We start from the raw sequence: 14,144 nt of genomic DNA, 5'->3' as shown, positions 1-14,144 counted from the left end.
GCGTTGTAAAGAAGTTAAAACTCTTTTAAATAGACCCAAATGCAGAAGTACATTTTCATTTATTTCCATATTAAACAGTGTAATTATAAACAATTCATTCAATTACACTAAGCAGGATCATCAATATTAAGTAAAAATAGCACAATTTTTTTTTAATTTACAAGTTACGCATACAGATACAGCAGGACTGCATCTTCTGGTCATTGTCATTAATTTAAATGTCTTTCTTGTCACATTCAAAACCATGATATGTCGTCATTTATTTCACCTTAAATTACAAATTGAATCCTCAAACTAGAGCTTACACCATTCCCAATGTACAGACAAAATTAAACATTTATATACATGAGTACAGTTTAACATTTAAGTTACACTTTTCAGATGTGCAATATTAAGCAATGTACACTGGAGAAAAAAAAAAAACAGGAATTTCCTTAAATAAAATTCAACTCAGAGACTGCTGGTAATACGGATGTAGGTTTGCTCAAATATGGGACTGCTGTCTGTGAAATACACAAAGGCCATCCACCCACTACTTCAGCAGATCTACTCCAACCCCAGTCACCATTCAGTCTCCATAACACAACTATATGGCAGCCGTGTCGAGATAAATTATTAATTAAATCGAGTTTTCAACCAAGATAATAGAAAAATCAGCTTATTTGCTTACAATTTCTTATCAATTAAATATGTACCCCCAATGAAATGATTCACCATTGAGGGGGGGGGGGGGGGGATACCCCAATTTCACCTGTAGTGAAAATTGGTTGTCAAAAGTTAAATAAAATAGGACATTTTATAGAAAGCTCTACAATAGTAGTGCCCTCCACCTCTCTATTCTGATTTGAAAGCTCAGAATAAACTTGAGATTTAAAATGTTTTGTCCTTCAGCATAAATAGCGTGATTTACATGGGAAAGACAGAAGAAATCTTGCTCCCTAACCAATTCCCTTTTGATCTCACCGCAGAAAGAAAAGGGAAGCTTTAACATGAACTCCTACAGCAGGACTGTTTGAAAGCATCAAACTAATCCTCATTGTACCCCTGGCTTTACAGTATATATGAACACAATTCATATTACATTCTCGTATTGAAAACAAATCATCTGTCCTCTAAGTCTTTCAGCATATGGCATGGTATCCATCAGGTTAGTGGTTTGGTTTCTAAAATGTGGAGTGTGTATGCGAGTGTGAATTGGGGGGAGGGAGGGGGGCATAACGGTGTAGGCACAATGCAGATCCACTGATGTGGGGCAATGCGAGGTGGCGTGGAGGTTAGGCTCGGTTCAGTACATGGAAGTTCAGATCCTCAGCATAGCTGAATGCGGGGTATCTTATGAGTGTCCACTGAATGTGGGTTAAAACTGCAACAGAACGAATAACATCAGAACCTAGGACCACATTGTGCTCCATTACAGTCCTGTGGCTGGGCCTCCACAGTGTCTCATCTCATGAGGTGACAGAAGGCTGCAGTCCAATGCAATAAAGTGTTCCATTATGACACTGCAGCCTAACCCAGGAAGTAGAAAAGAACACTCACACCAATACTGAGGCTCAAGTGAAAGCAGAGTTTTAGAGCCTCAATTTTGGGCTTCCAATGGGGAAAAACATCTAAATCAGAGGAAAAGGCAACTCACAGATGACAGGAAATCCCTATTACCTAGTAGCTTGAGTGTACAGTGTTACAAGTGTCGGTGGGTTGACGGGGATTACTTGAGTCCAACCGTCAACGTCTGAAGCAGATATCTGCAGCGAAGTGTACAGATGTGAGTACAGAGAGTGTAGAGCGCACACAGATACCAGGTAAGACACTGGGGAAGCTCTTGAACAGTTCAACACTTTCTGTTTTTTCTTTCTTTCTTGCCATCTCTTTCAGCAGAACGTTCCATCATTGCTTGAGGGATTGCACAGACAGAAGAATGACCCGAGATGCAAAGGATCACATTTCAGTTAAAAAGAATCCTATCCACTGTAGGATGAAGACGAGAGAGAGTGTTTTTGACTGAGAGGGTGTAAGTGGTGGTGTTTGAGGTCAAAGGGATTGGTCAGAAGCCGATTCCAGCAGTCTTAAGCACTGTCTGAGGAGAGGTTTGCACCGTCAGACAGGTCAGGGAAACTCAGGTCCTCTCAAGAACAGCTTCTCACAATGACGACCTCCTGTTAGTCCCTCTCCCCATCTTCACTGCTGCCTGTCAATCAAGAAGGAAAGGGGCCAGATTAGAAGGGCTTCTAGTGATAGCAGTTTGATTTAAAAGCTTTTATTAAATAACCTAAGGATGCATGAGAACAACAAATGAAAGAAAGTGTATGTGTGGGTGTATGTGTCTCTTACCCCCTTGCTCTATGTCTGAGTCGGTGAGGTGTGTGAGAGAGAAGTTGGCGATGCTGGCTGGGGAGATGGAGAAGCGGGAGTAGGAGGAGGCGGCGCTAGTCCAGCTGGTCTCTGGGCCACGGTTCTGGGGGGGTGGAGAGAAGTACCGCGAGGCACCTACGAGCGAGGACTTGGAAGCCGCCACATCGCTGGCTGCCTTGGCGAGGAAGGAGGGTTCGGGTGAGGAGAAGTCATCGTCCCACTCAAAACCACCACCTATGGGACAGAAACACATTCAGGCACCTTACAAATTGAGGACTGTTTGGACAAGTACAGAATTTACATTCACAAAATGAAGTTTGTGGCCCACCTTCTTCATCAGTGGAACTCTCAGTAGAGTTGGTGAACCTGTTCAGGTAACCAGAAGACTGTGCAGGGCTGCTGAATTCTGACACCTGACTGTTGGAACCAAGAGTGTGATCTCCCAATTCTTTAGTTGGAGTCTCCTGTTAAGGGGTAGGTACAACAGGCAGAAACATAAGAAAAAAACAACCCAATGAAATTCAAAGCAGTCAAGTCTGAAGGAAAGATTCTACCAGTTTTTAGTTTAGTAGTGACGCAAGAGATCTGTACCTGATCAAAGAGGAAGACAGTGACATCATCAAAGAAGGACACGGCTCTTCTTGAGCTGTCAGCATCGCTGGTGTCTGCCGCTGAGGTTTTGTCTACTTGTAACGATGTTGGCTTGAGCAGGCTCTTGAGGTGGCTTGCACCACTATTATCGCAGATGATGAGAGGAACCGGGTGCTCCACATCGTCCTCGCTCTCCTCGCTGCTGCTGTGCAGGCGGTATGCATGCCTCTCGTCATCTGAGTCATCGCTGTTCTCATCCTCCTCGTCGGCGTCCATCCCATCCTCGCGCCCGTCCTCTGAATCCCGACGGCTCAGATATCTCCCCTCACTGTCCGGCTCCTTCCTGCGCACTTCTCCAGCAAATGTTCTGGTGAGCTTGGCGTGGACCATATTGTCTAGCGGAGATTTCGGAGGGGGTTCAGTGATGCCGGAGGAGACATTCGTTGAGGGTTTTGAGACTGCACCAGAGACTGCTGGAGAAGAACACCTATCAGGGACACCAGCTGTCTCCTGCGATTCCTTCTGAGCATCAGCAGATACCAGTCTGTCCTCAGCACGGTCCTCTTCTGAGCTGAGGAGAGGCTCAGGCACACCATTTGTTGTGGACTCCGGGAGCATAGGATCCACAAGGTCAGACACCTGGTTAGACAGGTCTTGTGACGTACCAGTCTGTGAATCAAGCATCTCCTGGCGAGGAGTCTCCTGAGGGCTCACTGTCTCACTTGCGTTGCTGAGCAGCGCCTCAGCGGGTGTCCCCCCGTTTGCCTCCTCGGGTCGCCGGTCCGTCTCCAACTCGTTATCTGAGAAGTAGGCCGAGTCTCTGTAGCTGCCTGCGGTGTAGGTGTCCTCCCCTGAAGCAGAACCTTCCTCCTGGTGTTCATCCCGCTGTGCGTCCTCTTCCACAGGATGTCCATTCTCAACCTCTGACACAACAATCTCCGGGGGGACCAACGGCACATAGGATGCTTCTGGCGTGGCACTCGCTTCGGTTTCCCTGGAGGGGGTGTCCTGAACCAGCTGAGAGTTCCACTCTGGAGACTCCAGGTTCTCTGTCTCATAGCCACTGTCTGCAGTCTTGTAAGGGGGCTGCAGTTTGCTTGAGGCAGGGGTTGTGAGGGTCTCCTCCTGACCCCCAAGCCTGTGTATATCCAGAGAGTCTAAGGAGTCAGGCGTCTCGGCAGAGTTCTCCATGGTTGGCAGTGGGGAAGAAAGGCTGTCATCCAAAAGGCTGTCCTGACTGATCTGGTCCAAACAGGGTTCTGAGACCTGTAGAGAGGTCCTGTCTTGAGACAGACCATCTGCAAAGCTGCCCTCCTCGTCAGTGCACTGCGGTAGATGATCCGTTTCTGTGTTCGAGCCTTTGTCTACATCTACAGCTGAGTCCGTCAAAGAGGCAGCACTATATGGGTCTTTGTCTTCAGCTAACAAGCCAATGGGTTCTAAGGAAGAGGCATGATTGAGTTCTGTACAGTCTGTTCCTATGTGTTGAGTGAGATCCTGAAAGTGTCCTACAGTTCCTTCATTGCTAGGCATTTTGGCAACGGCGCACATCATTTCTGGAGTGGCACTTTGATTGAGCACAGGGGACAGTGGACCAGTAACCAGACATACTGGGGCTGGACCTACAGGGGCCGGTGCACTCTGAGAGGTAGAGTCAAGAGCGGAACTGATCTCAGATCCAGGAGAGTCTAGCAGAGCATGTTTTTCACTAGGAGAACCACTACTGAGAGGCAAAGCGTTGTTATAGGTCTCTCCTGAAAGCAAGGTTTTCGAAGGCACCTGAGTTTCATTTCCTAAAGGTTGCAGAAACCCCCCAAAATCGGAGCCTGAAAAGTCAAACAGTTCCACTTTTGGGTGGGCAACATTTGCTACAGATTTTGCAGTGTCCACAGGTATGGATGCTCTGTCTGTGACCTCATCACTTTCTAAAATGCTTGTGATTACACTACCAGCTGAGTTGGCATTCTGGTCCAATTTCTCCAAATCTGGGTTCTCCTTCATCAAACTCTTTTCCTTGAGAAACAGGAAGTTGTCAGCAAGCTTCTCTGTGTTTAGGAGCCTCATGAAATCTGCATCACCCGCCTCACAGTCCTCCAGCAGAGTGTCTCTAAACCCTTCCCCTCCTAAAAAAGGCTTGCTGTTCTGTTCTGTGCTCTGAGCCTGGGTCTGGGTCGGGGTCTGGGTTGGGGTTGGGTTCTCGCTCAGTGCAGAGTTCCCCTGCTGGAAGCCACTGCTGTTGCTCAAATCCGGAAGCTCCAGGAAACCAGTCCTCCATGAACAGGGCTCCTCTAGTTTTGAGTCGCCCTCACTAAATATGTTGGCATGGAAAGGACTCTCGTGATCACTGGAAGACCAAGTGTGGCTGTCTGGCATGAACGAATCCTTTGAGTCAATGCTTCCATGAAAGAAGTCCGCGTCTGTGCTCGACTCGTCCATTCGGGAGTCCTGCAGTATCAAGAACTGCTGGGACTCTGGAGGTGCCTCGGCCTTGGCCTGCAGGTCCTGGGAGTCTGTGGTGCTGTCCTCTTGCTCCTCCAGCTGGATGTAGTAGTCCTTCCCAGAGGCTACCTCATGGGAGTCGAACACCGGCAAGACACCCGGCACTCCTTGGGTTGGAGGACTGACACGCTGTGGCCCTGAATCTCCCACAGATGGAGGGAAATGGGCGTGGATGTCTTGGCTGGGCACAGGAAAGAACACACTGTTGTAGTTCAGCGTGGAGTCCATGGCAGAGCGGTTGTGGTTGTCGTAGTGGTCGTGCTTGGCCCCTTCCCACACGTACTCAAAGCTGAGGCCTCGGCTGGTCTCGGTGACAGTCAGCACCTCATCCGGCTCTCCGCCTTCATCCAGAGTCTCCAGGATGGGGAAGGAGGAGTGGCTGACGGTGGTCTGACGGGTGCACGGGTTAGGCCGAAGGGCATTCCAGCGTTGCTCAAAGTCGTCCTCCACGTCCTTCTGGCCCTGCATTCGAAGGTAGGTCAGCAGCCGGTGCACCTCCTCTGCCGTGGCCCGCTTGTCCGGAGGCAACCAGCAGAACTGTAGCACCTCATACCTGCACAATAACAAAACATTCTGTGAAGACAGTGTCACCCTTTCATACGTGTGTCTAAAATGCAGCACCCTGATAACTCTTCCTAAAGTCCTTAAGTCACCAGCCCAGTGAATATATGTCTCAAACACTGCACATTCAATAGACCAGCAGTGTAGAAACGACCGTTCTGATGTGCGCCCAGGTGGTGCATGCATGCTTTGTTGGCTGTATAGTTTGCACCGCAGAAAGAGTTGTATGTGTGTGACACACACAACACAATTTGTATGTGTAATGTTGTAGGCTTGCATGTTCACAGCAATATTTTAACTTCAAATCTACTATGATAAATGTTTCTACTGAATGCAATGAGTGTGTCAACACTTTCACCTGATTTAAAAACAGAAATTATAATAAATAAATAAATATATACACACTAGGGGTGGGCGATATGAGCTAAAATTCATATCACGATATTTTCCACTGTCCAGACGATATCGATATGATATCACGATATATGAGGGGAAAAAATCTGAATCACATTTTAATAGCCCTTCTTAACTAAATTATATTAGTTAAGGCAAAATATGTCATCATGAAAAGTAAAAATCAAATAATGATAAAATAAATATGTATCTACTGATATGTGCTACAAATGTAATTTCTGTATGATTCCAATAATTTCAAGCATTTTTATAATCAAAAATCGCTGAATTTGCGCATGTCCTGTTCAAACAGAGAGGAGACATGCGAGGTGAGGCAGCGACGAGCAGCGCCTCATCTCAGATTGTACAATCCCTCACTAACTGGGTTGAGCACATGCCTTTTGCTTTCTCGTTGTTTGTCACCACTAGTATTTGTGGACACTTGTATTATATGTCCTCTCTATCCATAGAATATGTCATGTATTTCACGTATGTGTAGAACTTATGTAGTCTTGCTGATCTGACATAAATCCGCGTAGCAGTGAAAAGGCACTGAGGGGAGGCAAACAGTACCTCTGTCTCAATGAAGGGGGGGTGCGCGAGAGCCTGAAACTGGACTTTCAATCGAAACGTGAAATGTTAAATAATGGGAGACCAATGCCGGAGCTAAAAGGTATGCTTCAAACGACGGGACAGAAGATAACTCGATCGAATACTCACATTCAAAGCCAAATTGCTTTTGAAAAATTTTGGAACCTCAAGAATAGATTTGGCTTTGGACGAAGAGCGAAGACTAAATATTAGCATGAGCAATATTCCCTAACATTACATTGATATCAGAGTGAGCCCTTTGTCGATTTCCCATTATTTCTCTTAGGATTGTTTATATCTATGTGAAGCCATTTAACATCACACAAGTGGTTGTAATCACTTTGAACCCAAGACTGCTTTTTAATGGTGAGCTGATTTTGAGAAATTAAACTTTGCAGCTAAAGTTGTGTTTCCTGGTTATGGTTGTCGAATTGCTGTGCTAGCTAAGGGAACTTTAAATAACCTTAGCATAAACGATTTAAATGGAAGAGTTACATTTGCATGAAATGATAGCTAGTTATCTAGCTGATGTTATAGTCTCCTCGATTTAATCATAACATTATAATGGGAAAAGGTAGAAACCCTGAGGGTGCCTGTGCAACTTCGTATGAAAGAGTTAATATTCACACATATTAACACGAGTTCATCACAAGCTAGCAGCTGCCAACTGTATGTAGCCTACCTTACCTATGTGGGTTAAGAATGATGATATGAAATATGATGAACAACCAGTAGACAATGTGCAAGCTGCCAATTGAATGGTGATTTAACAGGTTGCTGATGCTTACACCTTTGGCTAAAACAACACGGCGACACAACTATGGAGAGAGATGTGGATAGCCTGCCTACTAACTTCAGCTGCCTGCACGCTTGTTTGTTGCTAGCACTACATGCGCGCAACAAATGCATGCGCCGTCCTCTCATAAAAATAGGTCAATATTTTAACATACATTCTTTTTTTCGTAAGAACCAAGAAAGGTTAGATTAAAATAAAAAAAGATGTAGCTACTTAGTACTATCACTCAGTTGAAATTTGGAACAAAACAATATGAATGCCAAATTCGAATTTATGAATTATGAATTATGAATAAATCGCGGTATCCACGGTATTGCAAAATCCATATCATGGCGTGGCACAATACCGGTTTTTACTATCAAACCGGTATATCGCCCACTCCTAATACACACATATATTTTGTATATCGTGTAGTGTTGTGATTTTTATGAGCACAATCATTATCGAACTCTACAAACAATATGGTGTTCCCTCATGCTGTATATTTGAAATCTCACCATCTCTCAGAATAGGGCAGGTCCAGCTGTGGTTTGAAGAGTTTGATCTGCTGGTCTCTGATCACATGGTTCAGCACTTCTCTATCAGACAGGTGAGGGTAGGGCTGGTTGGCATTTTCAAACAGTTCCCACAGTGTGACCCCTAATGACCTGCAAAAACAAACAGAGAAATCTCCTTCAGGCTCCAGAAGTTGAAATGACTGAGATGGGCAACTGGTTGGAGTTACACCAATGGCAATTTGGCCACATTTGGGTGCCAAACGGGATAAAAACTGAATTGATAATTTTAGGAGAGATCCATGTTAAAAATGACTCAGTACTTGCAATGGGATAGGCATATTATGTAATGACTTCAAAATGACCTATCCTTATAGAGACGGCTACTCTCAAAATAAGTCTGCCACATATTCCAGTCTCTTATGCAAGACAAAGAGCCAAAGGAATCATTTGGGCGACAGATAATGATGCCTATCTGTGCCAGCAGGAGCAAGGAAAAGGGCCTGGCCCATGACAACCATGGCCGGGAAAATTCGAGATTTATGACCAATGACAAGCAGCACCTGCAACATTAGTGGAGGGGCACACTATCAAAGGCCCCTGACCCTGTCAGCAGGGGGATGTGGAGACGTAGCTCCTATCATCATCTGACCTATACTTACAGCAGTCAACACGGGATTCAGCTGGACAGAATGGCAAGTAATATGCACAAAGGTAGCCACTAGAACATAATTGTATTGATGTCTTATAAGGGTTGTGTTCTTGACAAGTTGGTTGAAGCTATGTGTTTCAAGTTTGTTTGGCTAAATTCTCTGTGGCTGGTCTTCATGTAAAGTCAAAGCAGGACACCCCTAAATGTATTGTATGGTTGCATCAACAGAGCATCTGTGTGTTATGCTGATGTTTTATGTACATTAATGTATATGATCATACCCCTGAGGGGAAATTAAAATGCACACATTAACATAAATATATTTCACCTTGTTTTGAATTTACAGGGCTATCACAAAGTCATAATAGTACATGTTTATTAAAGAAAGATTAAGGTGTTCATTTCATATTGGTACCATGATGCCTTTAAACATGTTTCATAATAATGTATTCAGACATGGGAGCCTGTACATGCCCTTACCACACATTGCCAGGCTTGGTTTGCTCTGCAGTGATGACACCGCCGTGCAGGTCCCCCACCAGCTCAGGGGCAAGCCAGCGCAGGGGCACGAGCTGGTCCTCCTCCGTGGTGACATAATCCTCCTGAGGGACACAACACACACACACACACACACACACACACACACACACACACACACACACACACACACACACACACACACACACACACACACACACACACACACACACACACACACACACACACACACACACACACACACACACACACACACACAAGGGTATTGTCACGTATATGTATACTAACCAGCTAGCCTCTGGGCTCATTAGCTGAACTGTGAGGTGGGTCAAAGCTACATAATTTATCCCATTTGAAATAATGATGAAAGCATCACTTGGGGTGACTGACCACATCAGCTAAACAGCTGCGTATGTGGAGGTCACCGTGCCCGTTCCCATCAGTTTAAATTTAGACCATCATACTTGGTATAGACATACATTAAATGCAGTGCAACACTTATGTCATGAGCTGGCCATCTCCAGTCACCCAACTGAGATCTTGGCGATATCTGGAGAATGCAGATGGACATCTATGGCTTGTCTGTGTTCTGCTGGAAACATGGGCACTGTATTGCATTTCACTTTAGAGGCTTTATTCAGCTCTGGGCTTTAACTAGGGGTCACAGGGCAACAGCTGCATGTCCACAGCACTGGAGAACATTTCGATTTCTGCAAAGGCATGGACCTCTGTTTTAATGGGTGAAACCGCATCCCCAGGCCAATATGGGAGATAGCAAGTCACTGTGCTCGGGAGCGTGTGAACCAGGATACTCTTACCTTATATCTATATGGTCCGATTCCATAATCTCCTACTTTAACCATCAGGTCAGCAGTTAAAAAGCAGTTTCGAAGGGCCAAATCACTGGAAAAGAAAGTAAATTTCAATTAAAAAAAAAACATTACCCATAGCAGTTAATAATTTCAGTTTAATTCAATCTGAAGAAACATTACATTTAGTGTCTGGTGGTGTCATAATTGAGGCAGGCAATTGCATCTTCAAACAGATTGTGACAAAGGACAAGGGGGCTGTTTAACAGGTCAGTCAGGTCTGTGATTGCTTCCTATCACTGATCTGTATTCAGCCTGATGGATATCTGAACACATCTATTCTCATCAGGTCCTTCCCCACCTTCCTGTTTCAACCTCCTGAAATTGCACTGCGACGGGTGCCAACTAGGGGTGGGAATCTCTTGGCACCTCACGATTCGATTCCGATTCAGAGGTCAACGATTCGATTCTAAACCGATTATCGATTCTAAACCAATTATCGATTATCAATTCTAAACCGGTAAAACGATTATCGATGCATCTCGATTTTTAAAACATTCGAGTTGCTACTCAGAGTCTCAAATCACTTCCTACTTTGTATTTGATAATTAAAGAAAATCAACAGATGAATTACCTTCTCTATTTTTATATTAGAGAAAAAGTTTTTCCTTGTCACAATTATGACTTTCTATTAACAATGCAATAATCGATGCAGCTTGCATTTCAACACAAAATGAATGTGTTAAAAAATATATATATATATATATATATATATATATATATATATATATATATTATTATTATTATTATTATTATTTTTTTTTTATTAAAAAATCGATTAAGAACTTTTCTGAATCGAGACAGAATCGTTCTAGAGAGAATCGAGAGAAATCGAAGAATCGATTTTTTTTCCCACCCCTAGTGCCAACCATCTTCAGGCGTGTCTACTCTCCCCCTAGCAACAAAAACACTGATGCTGGAGCATCTTCAGGCGTGTCTGCTCTCCCCCTAGCAACCAAATCACTGATGCTGGAGCATCTTCAGGCGTGTCTGCTCTCCCCCTAGCAACCAAATCACTGATGCTGGAGCATCTTCAGGCGTGTCTGCTCTCCCCCTAGCAACCAAATCACTGATGCTGGAGCATCTTCAGGCGTGTCTGCTCTCCCCCTAGCAACAAAATCACTGATGCTGGAGCATCTTCAGGCGTGTCTGCTCTCCCCCTAGCAACAAAATCACTGATGCTGGAGCATTTCCCAGCTCGCTCACACAGCACCATGATGTTGTTCCCAGGGAGGGACACTCGCTGTGGTCTCTAGCGGGTCCGGTGGGGGCGCGGCGGGACAGATGGTAGCTCATTCAGATAAGAGGCCAGCTACGGTTTCATCTTGGCCCTGCTGCACACTCTCACACCAGTTCCAGAAGTGTGTCTCTCTTACTGCCAGTCCTCCACCACCCAAGTCCCTAACCCAGGACATCGCTGACGCAAGTGGTCTTTGCTCATAGACCCTGCCACTGTCAGCCTGCATGAAACTACTGCAAGATAAATTGAGAGATATTTTAGAAACTGTAGCCAGCTCTTGGCCAGGACCCCTCATACACTACAGACAGTCCTGCTCCTCGCCGTTTAGCCCTACAAGGGTCCTCGGGGACAGCGTCTCTTGCTCCAAATGTTAAACAAAAGAAGACAGAAACTACAGATTTATGAAAATAAAAAAGGAAATCTGTGGTTTAATAAAACCCTACTGGAGTGTTGTTGGAATTAGTGTACTATCAAATTTCAATAAGTTCCAATTCCAGTAAAAAAGCCGGATAGACGTAGCCTGTAGACAACCATGTCATCCACAAATCTGTTCTCCACATGGGGTTAAACATACGATTTCCTCTCTCCCTCCAGCCTGTTTGTTCACTGTATGAAGCAAGCCCCGAGACTGCCTGATCTCCTGCTTACAGACTGACTCACAGAGGGACAAAATAGCACGAGAGGGATGGGCGAGAGAGGGGCGCGAGACCGAGACAGAGAGGCAGCGCAAGGGGGGGACTCTCGAAAATAAATCAGCTTTAGTGACCAAACTGAGCAATCCACTGTCATTTTCATGACTGCCTTTACAATGCACAGAGGAATTCTGGGAGTGTCCCGTCTTAACGCCGGTGGAGCGCTGCCCGGTGCGAAGTGATCCGTTTACACACAAAGTGCAGATTCATCATATATCCAGGCGGTCCCAGGGCAAGCCGACACCGCGGCCATCCCCGGGCACCGTGTAATCAGATGCCTTCCGGCATATTCCGAGATCATAAAACAGAGCAGACGAGTTCAGCGCCCGCATGCCATCACCTCTGTCACAAACCCTTCACTCCCTCTCTCACTTGATTGAATCGTGAAAAAATGTTTACTTTCTGGTTGTCAGACAGTGGTGACAAGGAGCAATGCACTTTTATAAATTAATGCAAAAGTATATCGATTGAATTCACACAGGAAAAGTAGCTGGGTTCATCCCACAGGAAGGGTTACCTGTGCAGGAAGTTGTGCTTGTGGAGGTGGGTGACCCCGGCAGCGATCTCACAGGCCATCCTCTGGAGCTGCAGCAGCTCAGCCTTCCCATAGCGCCAGTCCTGCTGAGCCAGGTAACTCTTCAGGTCGCCCTGCAATGCACATACAAAACACACCCACACCTTATTAAAGGCTCAAACAAACAAACAAACAAACAAACAAAAACATATACACGGTCCTAACACTACAAAAACACAACAAGTGGGTACCCTGTGATAAAAAGCTTTATTGTGAGAAGTTGACTTCTACCATATCCCCAGAAAACGGCCATCCTGTGGGTATCTTTCCCAGTGAACATAACCTATGGAGCAGACGTCTGCTGGGGCCTCTGCCTCTAGAGTAGCACACAAGCACAAGCGGGGGCTGCAGTACTGCAAGTAGCCACAGGGGGGCAGAGATATTCTCCCTCCAAAAGCTGCGGACGCCTCAGGGCACCAAAAAAGGGAAAGCCCTTGCTGGGTCACAGCAATTTAAAAATAAAAAGCTCAGCACTCAGAGGGATGCGTCGGCCGCAGGTTCACTGGCGCAGGTTGAGTTTCTGATGGCCAGGCCACCACAGGTCTCAGACCTGCTCCGCCGATGGGAATATCAGGCCATGGGAGGATCGTCTCATTAGCACCGACGCGCCACTGCACCACGCCCCAGCGGATGCCATGACTGCCCCAAAGCAAGGCACAACTGGGGGGGTAGGGGGGACCCTGAAGGAAGATGGGACATGAGCAGACACCACCCAAACGCAAGGTGGGGAAATGGAGCTCCGACTGAACAGCCTCTCCTGTCTGCCTGTCTGTCTCTGCCTGTCTGTCTGTCTCTGCCTGTCTGTCTGTCTCTGCCTGTCTGTCTGTCTGTCTGTCTCTGCCTGTCTGTCTGTCTGTCTGTCTCTGCCTGTCTGCCTGTCGGGGATATGAGTCAGGCTTGCAGTCACGGGATCTCCTGCAGTCTGCTGAGCACTGCTATGTGCTCTGCTCTGTGTGGTCACTGGGCTTGTGAGTCAGCATGACTGGAGACAAAAACAACCCCACCAGAAAGGCTGACTGGGTTGGAACAGCATCAGGGGGCCTTCCAGTTGTCACTGCAGCGGGTTACGCATACTCCCTGCAGGACATGGAATTCAATGGCCAAGACAAATACTGAAATCAGTACAAATGGGAATTATTCATATACCCAAAATAGAAATTTCAACCTTTCTCATTAGGACTGCTAAATAATGAACTGGGTATAAATATAAATATCACTGAAATAGCACAATGTGGTGGTCAATTCAGGCCACATTCCCTGTGTGCATGTAGTGTAGGGCTGCTCCGTGCTTTTTAGACACTGGGTACGGTGTAAACAGTGGGTTTGACAGATGACAACAGTC

The 14,144-nt window shown here is 45.8% G+C and overlaps 1 protein-coding gene across 1 annotated transcript in view; it reads right to left on the bottom strand.

Moving 5' to 3' along the window:
* Window positions 1-40: 40 nt before the first annotated feature.
* lmtk2 (lemur tyrosine kinase 2) overlaps window positions 41-14,144 on the bottom strand; it is a 30,267-nt gene continuing 16,163 nt past the window's right edge. The window contains exons 7-14 of the mRNA XM_012825919.3: window positions 12,746-12,876; window positions 10,246-10,330; window positions 9,410-9,531; window positions 8,281-8,430; window positions 2,944-5,995; window positions 2,681-2,816; window positions 2,332-2,586; window positions 41-2,188 (exon numbers count right to left, since the gene is read on the bottom strand). Coding sequence (XP_012681373.1) covers window positions 2,160-2,188; window positions 2,332-2,586; window positions 2,681-2,816; window positions 2,944-5,995; window positions 8,281-8,430; window positions 9,410-9,531; window positions 10,246-10,330; window positions 12,746-12,876 — 3,960 coding nt within the window. The 3' untranslated portion in view covers window positions 41-2,159. The remainder of the gene's footprint in view (window positions 2,189-2,331; window positions 2,587-2,680; window positions 2,817-2,943; window positions 5,996-8,280; window positions 8,431-9,409; window positions 9,532-10,245; window positions 10,331-12,745; window positions 12,877-14,144) is intronic.

The sequence above is a fragment of the Clupea harengus genome, chromosome 1 (genome assembly GCF_900700415.2).
Source record: "Clupea harengus chromosome 1, Ch_v2.0.2, whole genome shotgun sequence".
NCBI lineage: Eukaryota > Metazoa > Chordata > Actinopteri > Clupeiformes > Clupeidae > Clupea > Clupea harengus.
This window is presented reverse-complemented; position numbering and strand designations above follow the sequence as displayed.